At 48.0% G+C, this 17,500-nt stretch overlaps 1 protein-coding gene across 1 annotated transcript in view; it reads left to right on the forward strand.

Annotated features, from left to right (window-relative positions):
* Positions 1–12,059, forward strand: part of LOC128701398 (acetylgalactosaminyl-O-glycosyl-glycoprotein beta-1,3-N-acetylglucosaminyltransferase-like) — a 112,038-nt gene extending 99,979 nt beyond the window's left edge. The window contains exon 2 of the mRNA XM_070100259.1: positions 9,649–12,059. Coding sequence (XP_069956360.1) covers positions 9,649–10,926 — 1,278 coding nt within the window. The 3' untranslated portion in view covers positions 10,927–12,059. The remainder of the gene's footprint in view (positions 1–9,648) is intronic.
* Positions 12,060–17,500: the final 5,441 nt, after the last annotated feature.

The following is a 17,500-nucleotide window of genomic DNA, read 5'->3' on the forward strand; positions in this document are numbered from 1 at the left end:
CACCACCGCTACCACCACTACCACCACTACCACCACTCCTATTTCCACCACCACCACCACCGCTACCACCACTACCACCACTACCACCACTCCTACTACCACTCCAACCAACACTACCACATTAGTACTAAGTGTGTGTGTGTACTCACCTAATTCTCACCTAATTGTGGTCGAGACTCAGCTCCTGGCCCCGCCTCTTCACCGACCGCTACTAGGTCCTCTCTCTCCCCTGCTCCATGAGCTTTATCATACCTCGTCTTAAAACTATGTATAGTTCCTGCCTCCACTACATCGCTTGCCAGACTATTCCACTTCCTGACAACTCTATGACTAAAGAAATACTTCCTAACATCCCTTTGACTCATCTGAGTCTTCAGCTTCCAACTGTGTCCCCTTGTTGCTGTGTCCCATCTCTGGAACATCCTATCTCTGTCCATCTTGTCTATTCCACGCAGTATTTTGTATATCGTTATCATGTCTCCCCTGACCCTCCTGTCCTATGTGTACTCACCTATTCTCACCTACTCACCTATTTGTGGTTGCAGGGGTCGAGTCCTAGCTCCTGGCCCCGCCTCTTCACCGGTTGCTACTAGACCCTCTCTCTCCCCGCTCCATGAGCTTTATCAAACCTCGTCTTAAAACTGTGTATGGTTCCTGCCTCCACTACGTCATTTTCTAGGCTATTCCACTGCCTTACAACTCTATGACTGAAGAAATACTTCCTACTATCTCTCTGACTCATTTGTGTCTTCAACTTCCAATTGTGGCCTCTTGTTTCTGTGTCCCCTCCCTGGAACATCCTATCCTTGTCCACCTTGTCTATTCCACGCAGTATTTTATATGTCGTTATCATGTCTCCCCTGACCCTCCTGTCCTCCAGTGACGTCCAGTGTGTGTGTGTGTGTGTGTGTGTGTGTGTGTGTGTGTGTGTGTGTGTGTGTGTGTGTGGTGTCTGTTTGTGTATATGTGAGTGTTAGGTTGCAGCTCTCGGACCTTCACTCAGCAGTATTCCTCACAAGGAAGTGAAAATGATCAACTCGGTCAGTCAACTTTCTTCAACTCACTCAACCAATTAACTCACCTGTTAAAAAACGGTGAATTAAAACTAATATGATTTGTGAGTTGTTCCAGCAGGTGAGAGACAGCAGGTGAGAGACAGCAGGTGAGAGACAGCAGGTGAGAGACAGCAGGTGAGAGATAGCAGTTGAGAGACAGCAGGTGAGAGACAGCAGGTGAGAGACAGCAGGTGAGAGACAGCAGGTGAGAGACAGCAGGTGAGAGACAGCAGGTGAGAGACAGCAGGTGAGAGACAGCAGGTGAGAGACAGCAGGTGAGAGACAGCAGGTGAGAGACAGCAGGTGAGAGACAGCAGGTGAGAGACAGCAGTTGAGAGACAGCAGGTGAGAGACAGCAGGTGAGAGACAGCAGGTGAGAGACAGCAGGTGAGAGACAGCAGGTGAGAGACAGCAGGTGAGAGACAGCAGGTGAGAGACAGCAGGTGAGAGACAGCAGGTGAGAGACAGCAGGTGAGAGACAGCAGGTGAGAGACAGCAGGTGAGAGACAGCAGTTGAGAGACAGCAGGTGAGAGACAGCAGGTGAGAGACAGCAGGTGAGAGACAGCAGATGAGAGACAGCAGGTGAGAGACAGCAGGTGAGAGACAGCAGGTGAGAGACAGCAGGTGAGAGACAGCAGGTGAGAGACAGCAGGTGAGAGACAGCAGGTGAGAGACAGCAGGTGAGAGACAGCAGGTGAGAGACAGCAGATGAGAGACAGCAGGTGAGAGACAGCAGGTGAGAGACAGCAGGTGAGAGACAGCATGTGAGAGACAGCAGGTGAGAGACAGCAGGTGAGAGACAGCAGGTGAGAGAGAGAAGTGGTGAGAGACAGCAGGTGAGAGATAGCAGTTGAGAGACAGCAGGTGAGAGACAGCAGGTGAGAGACAGCATGTGAGAGACAGCAGGTGAGAGACAGCAGGTGAGAGACAGCATGTGAGAGACAGCAGGTACATGGGAGAGACAGCAGGTGAGAGACAGCAGGTGAGAGAGAGAAGTGGTGAGAGACAGCAGGTGAGAGACAGCAGGTGAGAGACAGCAGGTGAGAGACAGCAGGTGAGAGATAGCAAGTGAGAGACTTCAAGTGAGAGATAGCAAGTGAGAGACAGCAGGTGAGAGAGAGAGAAGTGGTGAGAGACAGCAGGTGAGAGACAGCAGGTGAGAGACAGCAGGTGAGAGACAGCAGGTGAGAGACAGCAGGTGAGAGACAGCAGGTGAGAGACAGCAGGTGAGAGACAACAGGTGAGAGACAGCAGGTGAGAGACAGCAGGTGAGAGACAGCAGGTGAGAGACAGCAGGTGAGAGACAGCAGGTGAGAGAGAGAAGTGGTGAGAGACAGCAGGTGAGAGACAGCAGGTGAGAGACAGCAGGTGAGAGACAGCAGGTGAGAGACAACAGGTGAGAGACAGCAGGTGAGAGACAGCAGGTGAGAGAGAGAGAAGTGGTGAGAGACAGCAGGTGAGAGACAGCAGGTGAGAGAGAGAGAAGTGGTGAGAGACAGCAGGTGAGAGACAGCAGGTGAGAGACAGCAGGTGAGAGAGAGAAGTGGTGAGAGACAGCAGGTGAGAGACAGCAGGTGAGAGACAGCAGGTGAGAGACAACAGGTGAGAGACAGCAGGTGAGAGACAGCAGGTGAGAGAGAGAGAAGTGGTGAGAGACAGCAGGTGAGAGACAGCAGGTGAGAGACAGCAGGTGAGAGACAACAGGTGAGAGACAGCAGGTGAGAGACAACAGGTGAGAGACAGCAGGTGAGAGACAGCAGGTGAGAGAGAGAGAAGTGGTGAGAGACAGCAGGTGAGAGACAGCAGGTGAGAGACAGCAGGTGAGAGACAGCAGGTGAGAGACAACAGGTGAGAGACAGCAGGTGAGAGACAACAGGTGAGAGACAGCAGGTGAGAGACAGCAGGTGAGAGACAGCAGGTGAGAGACAGCAGGTGAGAGACAGCAGGTGAGAGAGAGAGAAGTGGTGAGAGACAGCAGGTGAGAGACAGCAGGTGAGAGACAGCAGGTGAGAGACAACAGGTGAGAGAGAGAGAAGTGGTGAGAGACAGCAGGTGAGAGACAGCAGGTGAGAGACAGCAGGTGAGAGACAGCAGGTGAGAGACAGCAGGTGAGAGAGAGAGAAGTGGTGAGAGACAGCAGGTGAGAGACAGCAGGTGAGAGACAGCAGGTGAGAGACAACAGGTGAGAGACAGCAGGTGAGAGACAGCAGGTGAGAGACAGCAGGTGAGAGACAGCAGGTGAGAGACAGCAGGTGAGAGACAGCAGGTGAGAGACAGCAGGTGAGAGACAACAGGTGAGAGACAGCAGGTGAGAGACAACAGGTGAGAGACAGCAGGTGAGAGACAACAGGTGAGAGACAGCAGGTGAGAGACAACAGGTGAGAGACAGCAGGTGAGAGACAACAGGTGAGAGACAGCAGGTGAGAGACAGCAGGTGAGAGACAACAGGTGAGAGACAGCAGGTGAGAGACAACAGGTGAGAGACAGCAGGTGAGAGACAGCAGGTGAGAGACAGCAGGTGAGAGACAACAGGTGAGAGACAGCAGGTGAGAGACAACAGGTGAGAGACAGCAGGTGAGAGACAACAGGTGAGAGACAGCAGGTGAGAGACAGCAGGTGAGAGACAGCAGGTGAGAGACAGCAGGTGAGAGACAGCAGGTGAGAGACAACAGGTGAGAGAGAGAGAAGTGGTGAGAGACAGCAGGTGAGAGACAACAGGTGAGAGACAGCAGGTGAGAGACAGCAGGTGAGAGACAACAGGTGAGAGACAGCAGGTGAGAGACAACAGGTGAGAGAGAGAGAAGTGGTGAGAGACAGCAGGTGAGAGACAACAGGTGAGAGACAGCAGGTGAGAGACAGCAGGTGAGAGACAGCAGGTGAGAGACAGCAGGTGAGAGACAGCAGGTGAGAGACAACAGGTGAGAGACAGCAGGTGAGAGACAGCAGGTGAGAGACAGCAGGTGAGAGACAACAGGTGAGAGAGAGAGAAGTGGTGAGAGACAGCAGGTGAGAGACAGCAGGTGAGAGAGAGAGAAGTGGTGAGAGACAGCAGGTGAGAGACAGCAGGTGAGAGAGAGAAGTGGTGAGAGACAGCAGGTGAGAGACAGCAGGTGAGAGACAGCAGGTGAGAGACAGCAGGTGAGAGACAACAGGTGAGAGAGAGAGAAGTGGTGAGAGACAGCAGGTGAGAGACAACAGGTGAGAGAGAGAGAAGTGGTGAGAGACAGCAGGTGAGAGACAACAGGTGAGAGACAGCAGGTGAGAGACAGCAGGTGAGAGACAGCAGGTGAAATACCCAGGTGAGAGACAGCAGGTGAGAGACAGCAAGTGAAAGACAGCAGGCGAGAGACAGCAGGTGAGAGACAGCAGGTGAGAGACAGCAGGTGAGAGACAGCAGGTGAAATACCCAGGTGAGAGACAGCAGGTGAGAGACAGCAGGTGAGAGACAGCAGGTGAGAGACAGCAGGTGAGAGACAGCAAGTGAGAGACAGCAGGCGAGAGACAGCAGGTGAGAGACAGCAAGTGAGAGACAGCAGGTGAGAGACAGCAGGTGAGAGACAGCAGGTGAGAGACAGCAGGTGAGAGACAGCAGGTGAGAGATAGCAGGTGAGAGACAGCAAGTGAAAGACAGCAGGCGAGAGACAGCAGGTGAGAGACAGCAGGTGAGAGACAGCAGGTGAGAGACAGCAAGTGAAAGACAGCAGGCGAGAGACAGCAGGTGAGAGACAGCAGGTGAGAGACAGCAGGTGAGAGACAGCAGGTGAGAGACAGCAGGTGAGAGACAGCAAGTGAGAGACAGCAAGTGAGAGACAGCAGGTGAGAGACAGCAGGTGAGAGACAGCAGGTGAGAGACAGCAGGTGAGAGACAGCAGGTGAGAGATAGCAGGTGAGAGACAGCAAGTGAAAGACAGCAGGCGAGAGACAGCAGGTGAGAGACAGCAGGTGAGAGACAGCAGGTGAGAGACAGCAAGTGAAAGACAGCAGGCGAGAGACAGCAGGTGAGAGACAGCAGGTGAGAGACAGCAGGTGAGAGACAGCAGGTGAGAGACAGCAGGTGAGAGACAGCAGGTGAGAGACAGCAGGTGAGAGACAGCAAGTGAAAGACAGCTGGTGAGAGACAGCAGGCGAGAGACAGCAAGTGAGAGACAGCAGGTGAGAGACAGCAGGTGAGAGATAGCAAGTGAGAGACATCAGGTGAGAGATAGCAAGTGAGAGACAGCAGGTGAGAGACAGCAGGTGAGAGACAGCAGGTGAGAGATAGCAAGTGAGAGACATCAGGTGAGAGATAGCAAGTGAGAGACAGCAGGTGAGAGAGAGAAGTGGTGAGAGACAGCAGGTGAGAGATAGCAAGTGAGAGACTTCAGGTGAGAGACAGCAGGTGAGAGACAGCAGGTGAGAGACAGCAGGTGAGAGACAGCAGGTGAGAGACAGCAGGTGAGAGACAGCAGGTGAGAGACAGCAGGTGAGAGACAGCAGGTGAGAGACAGCAGGTGAGAGAGAGAAGTGGTGAGAGACAGCAGGTGAGAGATAGCAAGTGAGAGACTTCAGGTGAGAGACAGCAGGTGAGAGAGAGAAGTGTGAGAGACAGCAGGTGAGAGACAGCAGGTGAGAGACAGCAGGTGAGAGACAGCAGGTGAGAGAGAGAAGTGGTGAGAGACAGCAGGTGAGAGACAGAAGTGGTGAGAGACAGCAGGTGAGAGACAGCAGGTGAGAGACAGTAGATTAGAAACAACAGGTGAGAGACAGCTGGTGAGAGACAGCAGGTAAGAGACAACAGGTGGGAGACATCAGGTAAGAGACAACAGGTGGGAGACAGCAGGTAAGAGACAACAGGTGGGAGACAGCAGGTAAGAGACAACAGGTGGGAGACAGCAAGTGAGAGACAGCAGGTGAGAGAGAGAGAGAGAGAGAGAGAGAGAGAGAGAGAGAGAGAGAGAGATGGTAAGAGACACCAGGTGAGAGAGAGGTTGTGAGAGACAACAGGTGAGACAGTCTCCCTGCCCTGGTGGTGAGAGACAACAGGTGAGACAGTCTCCCTGTCCTGGTGGTGAGAGACAACAGGTGAGACAGTCTCCCTGCCCTGGTGGTGAGAGACAACAGGTGAGACAGTCTCCCTGTCCTGGTGGTGAGAGACAACAGGTGAGACAGTCTCCCTGTCCTGGTGGTGAGAGACAACAGGTGAGACAGTCTCCCTGTCCTGGTGGTGAGAGACAACAGGTGAGACAGTCTCCCTGCCCTGGTGGTGAGAGACAACAGGTGAGACAGTCTCCCTGCCCTGGTGGTGAGAGACAACAGGTGAGACAGTCTCCCTGTCCTGGTGGTGAGAGACAACAGATTAGACAGTCTCCCTGCCCTGGTGGTGAGAGACAACAGGTGAGACAGTCTCCCTGTCCTGGTGGTGAGAGACAACAGGTGAGACAGTCTCCCTGTCCTGGTGGTGAGAGACAACAGATGAGACAGTCTCCCTGCCCTGGTGGTGAGAGACAACAGGTGAGACAGTCTCCCTGTCCTGGTGGTGAGAGACAACAGGTGAGACAGTCTCCCTGTCCTGGTGGTGAGAGACAACAGGTGAGACAGTCTCCCTGCCCTGGTGGTGAGAGACAACAGGTGAGACAGTCTCCCTGTCCTGGTGGTGAGAGACAACAGTGTTACTAGTTTTAATAACCCACGTACAGTCTTAATAACCCACGTACAGTCTTAATAACCCACGTACAGTCTTAATAACCCACGTACAGTCTTAATAACCCACGTACAGTCTTAATAACCTACGTACAGTCTTAATAACCCACGTACAGTCTTAATAACCCACGTACAGTCTTAATAACCTACGTACAGTCTTAATAACCTACGTACAGTCTTAAAACGAACAGTCTTAATTTTAAATCGCTTGCAGTCTTAGTAACCCACTTACAGTCTTAATAACCCACTCACAGTCTTAATAACCCACTTACAGTCTTTATAACCCACGTACAGTCTTAATAACCCACGTACAGTCTTAATAGCCCACTTACAGTCTAAATAACCCACGTACCGTGTTAATAACCCACTTACAGTCTTAATAACCCACGTACAGTGTTAATTACCCACGTACAGTCTTAATAACCCACGTACAGTCGTAATAACCCACGTACAGTCTTAATAACCCACTTACAGTCTTAATAACCCACTAACAGTCTTAATAACCCACTTACAGTCTTAATAACCCACGTACAGTCTTAATAGCCCACGTACAGTCTTAATAACCCACTTACAGTCTTAATAACCCACGTACAGTCTTAATAACCCACGTACAGTCTTAATAACCCACTTACAGTTTTAATAACCCACGTACAGTCTTAATAACTCACTTCCAGTCTTAAGTACCCACTTACAGTCTTAATAACCCACTTACAGTCTTAATAACCCACTTACAGTTTTAATTACCCACTTACAGTCTTAATAACCCACTTACAATCTTAATAACCCACTTACAGTCTTAATTACCCACTTACAGTCTTAATAACCCACTTACAGTCTTAATAACCCACCTACAGTCTTAATTACCCACTTACAGTCTTAATAACCCACTTACAGTCTTAATAACCCACTTACAGTCTTAATAACCCACTTACAGTCTTAATTACCCACTTATAGTCTTAATAACCCACTTACAGTCTTAATAACCCACTTACAGTCTTAATAACCCACTTACAGTCTTAATTACCCACTTACAGTCTTAATAACCCACTTACAGTCTTAATTACCCACTTACAGTCTTAATAACCCACTTACAGTCTTAATAACCCACTTACAGTCTTAATTACCCACTTACAGTCTTAATAACCCACTTACAGTCTTAATAACCCACTTACAGTCTTAATAACCCACTTACAGTTTTAATTACCCACTTACAGTCTTAATAACCCACTTACAATATTAATAACCCACTTACAGTCTTAATTACCCACTTACAGTCTTAATAACCCACTTACAGTCTTAATAACCCACCTACAGTCTTAATTACCCACTTACAGTCTTAATAACCCACTTACAGTCTTAATAACCCACTTACAGTCTTAATAACCCACTTACAGTCTTAATTACCCACTTACAGTCTTAATAACCCATTTACAGTCTTAATAACCCACTTACAGTCTTAATAACCCACTTACAGTCTTAATTACCCACTTACAGTCTTAATAACCCACTTACAGTCTTAATTACCCACTTACAGTCTTAATAACCCACTTACAGTCTTAATTACCCACTTACAGTCTTAATAACCCACTTGCAGTCTTAATTACCCACTTACAGTCTTAATAACCCACTTATAGTCTTAATAACCCACTTACAGTCTTAATAACCCACTTGCAGTCTTAATTACCCACTTACAGTCTTAATAACCCACTTACAGTCTTAATAACCCACTTACAGTCTTAATAACCCACTTACAGTCTTAATAACCCACTTACAGTCTTAATAACCCACTTACAGTCTTAATTACCCACTTACAGTCTTAATAACCCACTTACAGTCTTAATAACCCACTTACAGTCTTAATAACCCACTTACAGTCTTAATAACCCACTTACAGTCTTAATAACCCGCTTACAGTCTTAATAACCCACTTACAGTCTTAATAACCCACTTACAGTCTTAATAACCCACTTACAGTCTTAATAACCCACTTACAGTCTTAATTACCCACTTACAGTCTTAATTACCCACTTACAGTCTTAATAACCCACTTACAGTCTTAATAACCCACTTACAGTCTTAATTACCCACTTACAGTCTTAATAACCCACTTACAGTCTTAATTACCCACTTACAGTCTTAATAACCCACTTACAGTCTTAATTACCCACTTACAGTCTTAATAACCCACTTACAGTCTTAATAACCCACTTACAGTCTTAATAACCCACTTACAGTCTTAATTACCCACTTACAGTCTTAATAACCCACTTACAGTCTTAATAACCCACTTACAGTCTTAATAACCCACTTACAGTCTTAATTACCCACTTACAGTCTTAATTACCCACTTACAGTCTTAATAACCCACTTACAGTCTTAATTACCCACTTACAGTCTTAATAACCCACTTACAGTCTTAATTATCCACTTACAGTCTTAATAACCCACTTACAGTCTTAATTATCCACTTACAGTCTTAATTATCCACTTACAGTCTTAATAACCCACTTACAGTCTTAATTATCCACTTACAGTCTTAATAACCCAGTTACAGTCTTAATTATCCACTTACAGTCTTAATAACCCAGTTACAGTCTTAATTATCCACTTACAGTCTTAATAACCCACTTACAGTCTTAATTATCCACTTACAGTCTTAATAACCCAGTTACAGTCTTAATTATCCACTTACAGTCTTAATAACCCACTTACAGTCTTAATTACCAACTAATATTCGCCTTTTCTCTCATTATCAATATTATCTTGGAATATTTAAAGAATTTAATTCTATTGTATTTTTTGTACGTCATCTGGGGCGGTGAGGTTTGATCCGAGGAAAGTGAGGATTGCTCCAACTCCTGGAATCAAGAGCCCATTGGTGTAAAAATAATATTTGTTTTTCTGTTGTTCCAGGCTGACTTGTTGGAGGCTCGTCTGAACAGTAGTAACAACAGCAGTAACAACAGCAGTAACAGCAGCAGGAGCAGCAGCAGGAGCAGCAGCCCATGCCCGGACCATGAGGGTGGTGTGGGCGGGTGTGGGTGGGTTTGTGGGTGGGTGTGTGGGTGGGTGTGTCTCCTCAGACTGGCACAGTTTTCTCTGTGTCTGACTATTATGGGCGTCAGCGCCCACCTCCTGCTAGCTACCTTGACCACGGTGCTAGTGGGACCGCCCACACCCCGCCCACGGCCGCCCCTTGCCTTCGTCTCAGAGCACCACCTGCCCAGACCTACGCCTGACAGCCTGCTCGACCTGCACGAGTTTCGTTACGTGCACGAAGCTTCTGAAACGTGTTCACCTGCACGACTCTTCTTCGTGTTCCTGGTGCACTCTCGCCCTGACCACTTCCGTCAGCGGCAGGCCATCAGGGCCACCTGGGGTGGCCACAGGGACCTTGGCGGCGGGTGGGCGGCCCGCACAGTGTTTCTACTAGGTGTGGGCGGCGGTGGCGGCGGCGAGGCGGGAGAGGGCGGGGTGGGCGGCGGCATCAACATCACGCAGGTAGTGGAAGAGGAGTCTGGGCGGCACGGTGACCTAGTGGTCGGCAGCTTCACCGACCACTACCACAACCTTACCTACAAACACGTCATGACGCTGCGGTGGGCGGCCGCACACTGCGCCCACGCTGTCTACCTCATTAAAGCCGACGACGACGCATTTATAGACGTACCAGCCCTGAGGGCGCTGCTGGACCGCACTTTCGCCCTTCCACCTCCGAAACGCACCCTAGCATGCAATGTCCTACCAGCGGGAACCGAACCCCAACGTTCGGGTAAGTGGGCCGTTAACGAATCCGACTATCCCTGGTCCACCTATCCACGGTACTGCGCTGGTTTAGCCTACGTAGCGACGCCAGACACGGCTGACGTGTTGTCCCGGGTAGCGGAGGCCAGAGTGTCCACCAGGATATGGGTGGATGACGTCTGGGTGACGGGGTTGTTGGTGGAGTCGCTAAGAATTCAACCACATTATCTGAACCTCAGATATTCCTACGATCACAACGACATGGCTGCCTGGACCGGTCGCGCGCGTCCGGCTTCACCACCACCGTATATCTTCGCCCATTTGGATCCGGCTTGTCCTGACTGGTGGCCCACTTTACGAACCCTCTGGAGGCGTGCTATCACCGCCCACCAGCTGGCTATCACGCCCACACACACGCCCACCACCAACTCATCTCACGACAGATAACCCAACCTGCATTCCACGTGAGGCACTGTTTTGCCCGTCCGGAAAGAGCAACGTTTATCCTGGTTTATCCTAGGAGGAGGACCAATCTAGCAGTTTATCCTAGTAGGAGGAAACTCTCACATGCGTCCCGAGATGTTTCCCTCAACGGGTATAGTGATGGTTAAGTATTGATGAAGCGGGTTGTTAAGTCTTGTAAATAACTTCTTCTGTTGTCTGGACAATATTACGTCGTTTTAAGTTACCGTGACCGCCATGATTGAGGCTACACTTACGTGTCATTTAACACGTGTCTTCTAACACGTGTCTTCTAACACGTGTCATCTAACACGTGTCATCTAACACGTGTCTTCTAACACGTGTCTTCTAACACGTGTCTTCTAACACGTGTCATCTAACACGTGTCATCTAACACGTGTCATCTAACACGTGTCTCCAAGGGGTAACAGCAGCAGCATTACCGTGGCCTCTACCCTCATAGAGTCGAGGCTCTACATCTGGAGCAAACTGTTATTTACAGAGCACGTTTCGCTCTGTACAGAGCTATACTAGGAGCGAGAAGTAGTCTAGAAATCAGTGTTTATACTGATCACAGTATTCACAGCCCTTTTTGTGCGCATTAAGAGAGATATTGTAAGAGTCTCCTGGCGCTACACTGACTGGATTTAATACACAATAATTCACTAATTTGTAAGAATTTATCATTGATAAAACATCCTGTCAAAAGCTAAATAACAGTAAGATTGTGTCTAAATAACAATAAGCTTGTGCCAATCTTTTAGACACAGGAATCAAAAAATACAAAAACTCCGGATGTATTCATAGAACAGCCTAAAAAATATTTTAGCCAGGAATGAAAATGCACTTTTTAAATCCCTCCAAGCCTGACCAAGTTGCCTTTTTGGTTATATATTTGTATATATTGTATCATATGTATAGCGTGAGACGCATATTCCGTGCCAAACGTAGAGGATTTTTTTTTTAATTGTTTACCATTGTCTGCCTCCATGTTCCTGCGTCCTTCGGAGGCGTCAGGATATTTTAACTTTTTTTGCAGAAAGATTGCTTGCCTGAGTCAATTTTTCACATTACTGTAATTTCAAGAAAATGAATGTTGGTCAAATATGTTAGTTTCACTGCTGAATTTTGAAATATAATAAAATATTTACATAAATGTGTCCAGTTGTTTTTCCTTGGAGAGAGAGAACAGTCTTATTAACCATACCCCGGCAAAGAGGCCTGGGGACAGTTAGTCCCAAAGATGAGGCGGTACTTGTGCCTCCCATGGGAGACTTGGGTCTCAGACATTCCCTAAAGAGGGAGCCAAGGCCGGGCCACCACTTGGAAAAGGCCCGGGCCGGGAGAATACCGGCTAATATTTAATAATAATAATAATAAGGGTTTGAACCCGCGGTCATAGAACCTCTAACAGTCTTATTGTTCAATACTGTAAAAAATCTTGATATACACCTGTGTAATACATTATATATACAATGCATATACATTGAAAGGCATGTAGAGGTATATATCTTTCAATGTATATACACATGAATTTCTCAGTGTAAATACATTGAGAAATGTATATCATTGAGAGCACTAAGAACAGATAATTATATATATACCAACACGTGTATGTGTCTAGGTTATCACAACTAGCAGGTGTTGGACATGTGTCTAGGTTATCACAACTAGCAGGTGTTGGACATGTGTCTAGGTTATCACAACTAGCAGGTGTTGGACATATGTCTGAGTCATCACATCTAGCAGGTGTTGGACAGGTATCTGAGTCATCACATCTAACAGGTGTTGGACAGGTGTCTGAGTCATCACATCCAGCAGGTGTTGGACAGGTATCTGGGTCATTACATCCAGCAGGTGTTGGACAGGTATCTGAGTCATCACATCTAGCAGGTGTTGGACAGGTGTCTGAGTCATCACATCCAGCAGGTGTTGGACAGGCATCTGAGTCATCACATCTAGCAGGTGTTGGACAGGTGTCCGAGTCATCACATCTAGCAGGTGTTGGACAGGTGTCTGAGTCATCACATCTAGCAGGTGTTGGACAGGTGTCCAGGTCATCACATCTAGCAGGTGTTGGACAGGTGTCTGAGTCAGCAGGTGTTGGACAGGTATCTGAGTCATCACATCTAGCAGGTGTTGGACAGGTGTCTGAGTCATCACATCCAGCAGGTGTTGGACAGGTATCTGAGTCATCACATCTAGCAGGTGTTGGACAGGTGTCTGAGTCATTACATCCAGCAGGTGTTGGACAGGTATCTGAGTCATCACATCTAGCAGGTGTTGGACAGGTGTCTAGGTCATCACATCTAGCGGGTGTTGGACAGGTGTCTGAGTCATCACATCTAGCAGGTGTTGGACAGGCATCTGAGTCATTACATCTAGCAGGTGTTGGACAGGCGTCCGAGTCATCACATCTAGCAGGTGTTGGACAGGTGTCTGAGTCATCACATCTAGCAGGTGTTGGACAGGTGTCCAGGTCATCACATCTAGCAGGTGTTGGACAGGTGTCTGAGTCAGCAGGTGTTGGACAGGTATCTGAGTCATCACATCTAACAGGTGTTGGACAGGTGTCTGAGTCATCACATCCAGCAGGTGTTGGACAGGTATCTGAGTCATCACATCTAGCAGGTGTTGGACAGGTGTCTGAGTCATTACATCCAGCAGGTGTTGGACAGGTATCTGAGTCATCACATCTAGCAGGTGTTGGACAGGTGTCCAGGTCATCACATCCAGCAGGTGTTGGACAGGTGTCTGAGTCATTACATCCAGCAGGTGTTGGACAGGTATCTGAGTCATCACATCTAGCAGGTGTTGGACAGGTGTCTAGGTCATCACATCTAGCGGGTGTTGGACAGGTGTCTGAGTCATCACATCTAGCAGGTGTTGGACAGGTGTCTGAGTAATCACATCCAGCAGGTGTTGGACAGATATCTGAGTCATCACATCTAGCAGGTGTTGAACATGTGTCTGAGTCATCACATCCAGCAGGTGTTGGACATGTGTCTAGGTCATCACATCCAGCAGGTGTTGGACAGGTGTCTGAGTAATCACATCCAGCAGGTGTTGGACAGGTGTCTGAGTCATCACATCCAGCAGGTGTTGGACAGATATCTGAGTCATCACATCTAGCAGGTGTTGAACATGTGTCTGAGTCATCACATCCAGCAGGTGTTGGACATGTGTCTAGGTCATCACATCCAGCAGGTGTTGGACATGTGTCTAGGTCATCACATCCAGCAGGTGTTGGACAGGTGTCTGAGTCATCACATCCAGCAGGTGTTGGACAGATATCTGAGTCATCACATCTAGCAGGTGTTGAACATGTGTCTGAGTCATCACATCCAGCAGGTGTTGGACATGTGTCTAGGTCATCACATCCAGCAGGTGTTGGACATGTGTCTAGGTCATCACATCCAGCAGGTGTTGGACAGGTATCTGAGTCATCACATCCAGCAGGTGTTGGACAGGTGTCTGAGTCATCACATCCAGCAGGTGTTGGACATGTGTCTAGGTCATCACATCCAGCAGGTGTTGGACAGGTGTCTGAGTCATCACATCCAGCAGGTGTTGGACAGGTGTCTGAGTCATCACATCCAGCAGGTGTTGGACAGGTGTCTGAGTAATCACATCCAGCAGGTGTTGGACAGGTGTCTGAGTCATCACATCCAGCAGGTGTTGGACAGGTGTCTGAGTCATCACATCCAGCAGGTGTTGGACAGGTATCTGAGTCATCACATCCAGCAGGTGTTGAACATTATTATTATTATAATCAAAAAGAAGCGCTAAGCCACAAGGGCTATACAGCTGGTGTTGAACATGTGTCTGAGTCATCACATCCAGCAGGTACTGTACGCAGTTCATATAGACAGTGTTCACACAAGGTAAGGAAGGGTCACATGTGTGTGCACTTGTCCAGGGGATTTCAACGCTACGTGCACGAACGACTCCGTCTCTGGTCGTTCCGGGAGCTGCGCTCCTCAGCTGACCAAAAAAATCACATCACGGAATTAACTTTGAGATCGACAACACAATACCATAAAAAAATCATATATATATATATATATATATATATATATATATATATATATATATATATATATATATATATATATATATATATATATATATATATATATATATGTTGTGTATGATGTATATAATGAAATTGTATCAATAAAGAGAGTAATATAGAGATTATTTTATTATCTTTAAGTTCTAATGTGTGTTCTCACTTATGTGTGGTCGCAGGGGGTCGAGTCACAGCTCCTTGGCCCTCCTCTTTGCTGTGTCTGTGTGGGGTACACTCATACACACATACACACATACATACACACGCACGCACACACACACACACACACACACACAACACACACACACACACACACACACACACACACACACACACACACACACACACACACACACACACACACACACACACACACACACACACACACACACACACACACACACACACACACAGTATGCCACCAGGTCTCCCACCCCCACAGGCCCCCCAAACCACAGTGTTGGAAAGGAAACTGAAGGTATGGTACACAAACGCTGATGGAATAACAAATAAGTGGGAGGAGTGGCACGAAAGAGTCAAAGAAGCATCACCGGACATCATAGCTCTTACAGAAACCAAGCTTACAGGTATGATAACAGATGCCATCTTTCCAACGGGATACCAAATCCTGAGGAAAGACAGAGGGAACAGGGGGGGTGGAGGAGTGGCGTTGCTGATCAAAAATCGCTGGAATTTTGATGAGCTGGAGAGAGGAGATAGCGGGGAAGAAAGTGATTACATAGTGGGAACACTTCACTCTGGAGGTCCCAAGGTGGTAATAGCAGTGATGTATAACCCACCACAGAACAGCAGGAGGCCAAGGCAAGAGTACGACGAGAGCAATAGAGCGATGGTTGACACACTGGCTAGAGCGGCCAGAAGAGCTCATGCATGCAGTGCAAAGCTCCTGATCATGGGGGACTTTAACCACAAGGAGATCGATTGGGAGAACTTGGACCCACATGGGGGCCAAGATACATGGAGGGCTAAGATGATGGAGGTGGTACTGGAGAACTTCATGTACCAACACGTAAGGGACACTACAAGAGAGAGAGGAGAGGATGAACCAGCAAGGCTGGACTTAGTATTCACCTTCAGTAGTGCAGATATCGAGGACATCACATATGAAAGACCCCTTGGGGCCAGTGACCATGTGGTTTTAAGCTTCGAATACACAGTAGAGCTACAAGTGGAGGGAGAAGCAGGAAGGCCAGGACGAATGAAGCCAAACTACAAGAAAGGGGACTACACAGGAATGAGGAACTACCTGAACGGGGTTCAGTGGGACAGAGAACTGGCAGGGAAGCCAGTTAATGAGATGATGGAATATGTAGCAACAAAATGCAAGGAGGCTGAGGAGAGGTTTGTACCCAAGGGTAACAGGAGTAATGAAAAAGCCAGGATGAGCCCATGGTTTACCCAAAGGTGCAGGGAGGCAAAAACCAAGTGTGCTAGGGAATGGAAGAAATATAGAAGGCAAAGGACCCAGGAGAATAAGGAGAACAGTCGTAGAGCCAGAAACGAATATGCACAGATAAGAAGGGAGGCCCAAAGACAATATGAAAATGACATAGCAGCGAAAGCCAAATCTGACCCGAAACTGTTGTACAGCCACATCAGGAGGAAAACAACAGTCAAGGACCAGGTAATCAGGCTAAGGAAGGAAGGAGGAGAGACAACAGGAAATGACCGTGAAGTATGTGAAGAACTCAACAAGAGATTCAAAGAAGTGTTCACAGAGGAGACAGAAGGGACTCCAGAAAGACGGAGAGGTGGGGCACACCACCAAGTGCTGGACACAGTGCACACAACCGAGGAAGAAGTGAAGAGGCTTCTGAGTGAGCTAGATACCTCAAAGGCAATGGGGCCAGATAACATCTCCCCATGGGTATTGAGAGAGGGAGCAGAGGCGCTATGTGTACCCCTAACAACAATATTCAATACATCTATCGAAACAGGGAGATTGCCTGAGGCATGGAAGACAGCAAATGTAGTCCCAATCTTTAAAAAAGGAGACAGACATGAAGCGTTAAACTACAGACCAGTGTCACTGACATGTATAGTATGCAAAATCATGGAGAAGATTATCAGGAGAAGAGTGGTGGAACACCTAGAAAGGAATGATCTCATCAACAGCAGCCAGCATGGTTTCAGGGACGGGAAATCCTGTGTCACAAACCTACTGGAGTTCTATGACATGGTGACAGCAGTAAGACAAGAGAGAGAGGGGTGGGTGGATTGCATTTTCTTGGACTGCAAGAAGGCGTTTGACACAGTTCCCCACAAGAGATTGGTGCAAAAACTGGAGGACCAAGCAGGGATAACAGGGAAGGCACTACAATGGATCAGGGAATACTTGTCAGGAAGACAGCAGCGAGTCATGGTACGTGGCGAGGTGTCAGAGTGGGCACCTGTGACCAGCGGGGTCCCGCAGGGGTCAGTCCTAGGACCAGTGCTGTTTCTGGTATTTGTGAACGACATGACGGA

The sequence above is a fragment of the Cherax quadricarinatus genome, chromosome 72 (genome assembly GCF_038502225.1).
Source record: "Cherax quadricarinatus isolate ZL_2023a chromosome 72, ASM3850222v1, whole genome shotgun sequence".
NCBI lineage: Eukaryota > Metazoa > Arthropoda > Malacostraca > Decapoda > Parastacidae > Cherax > Cherax quadricarinatus.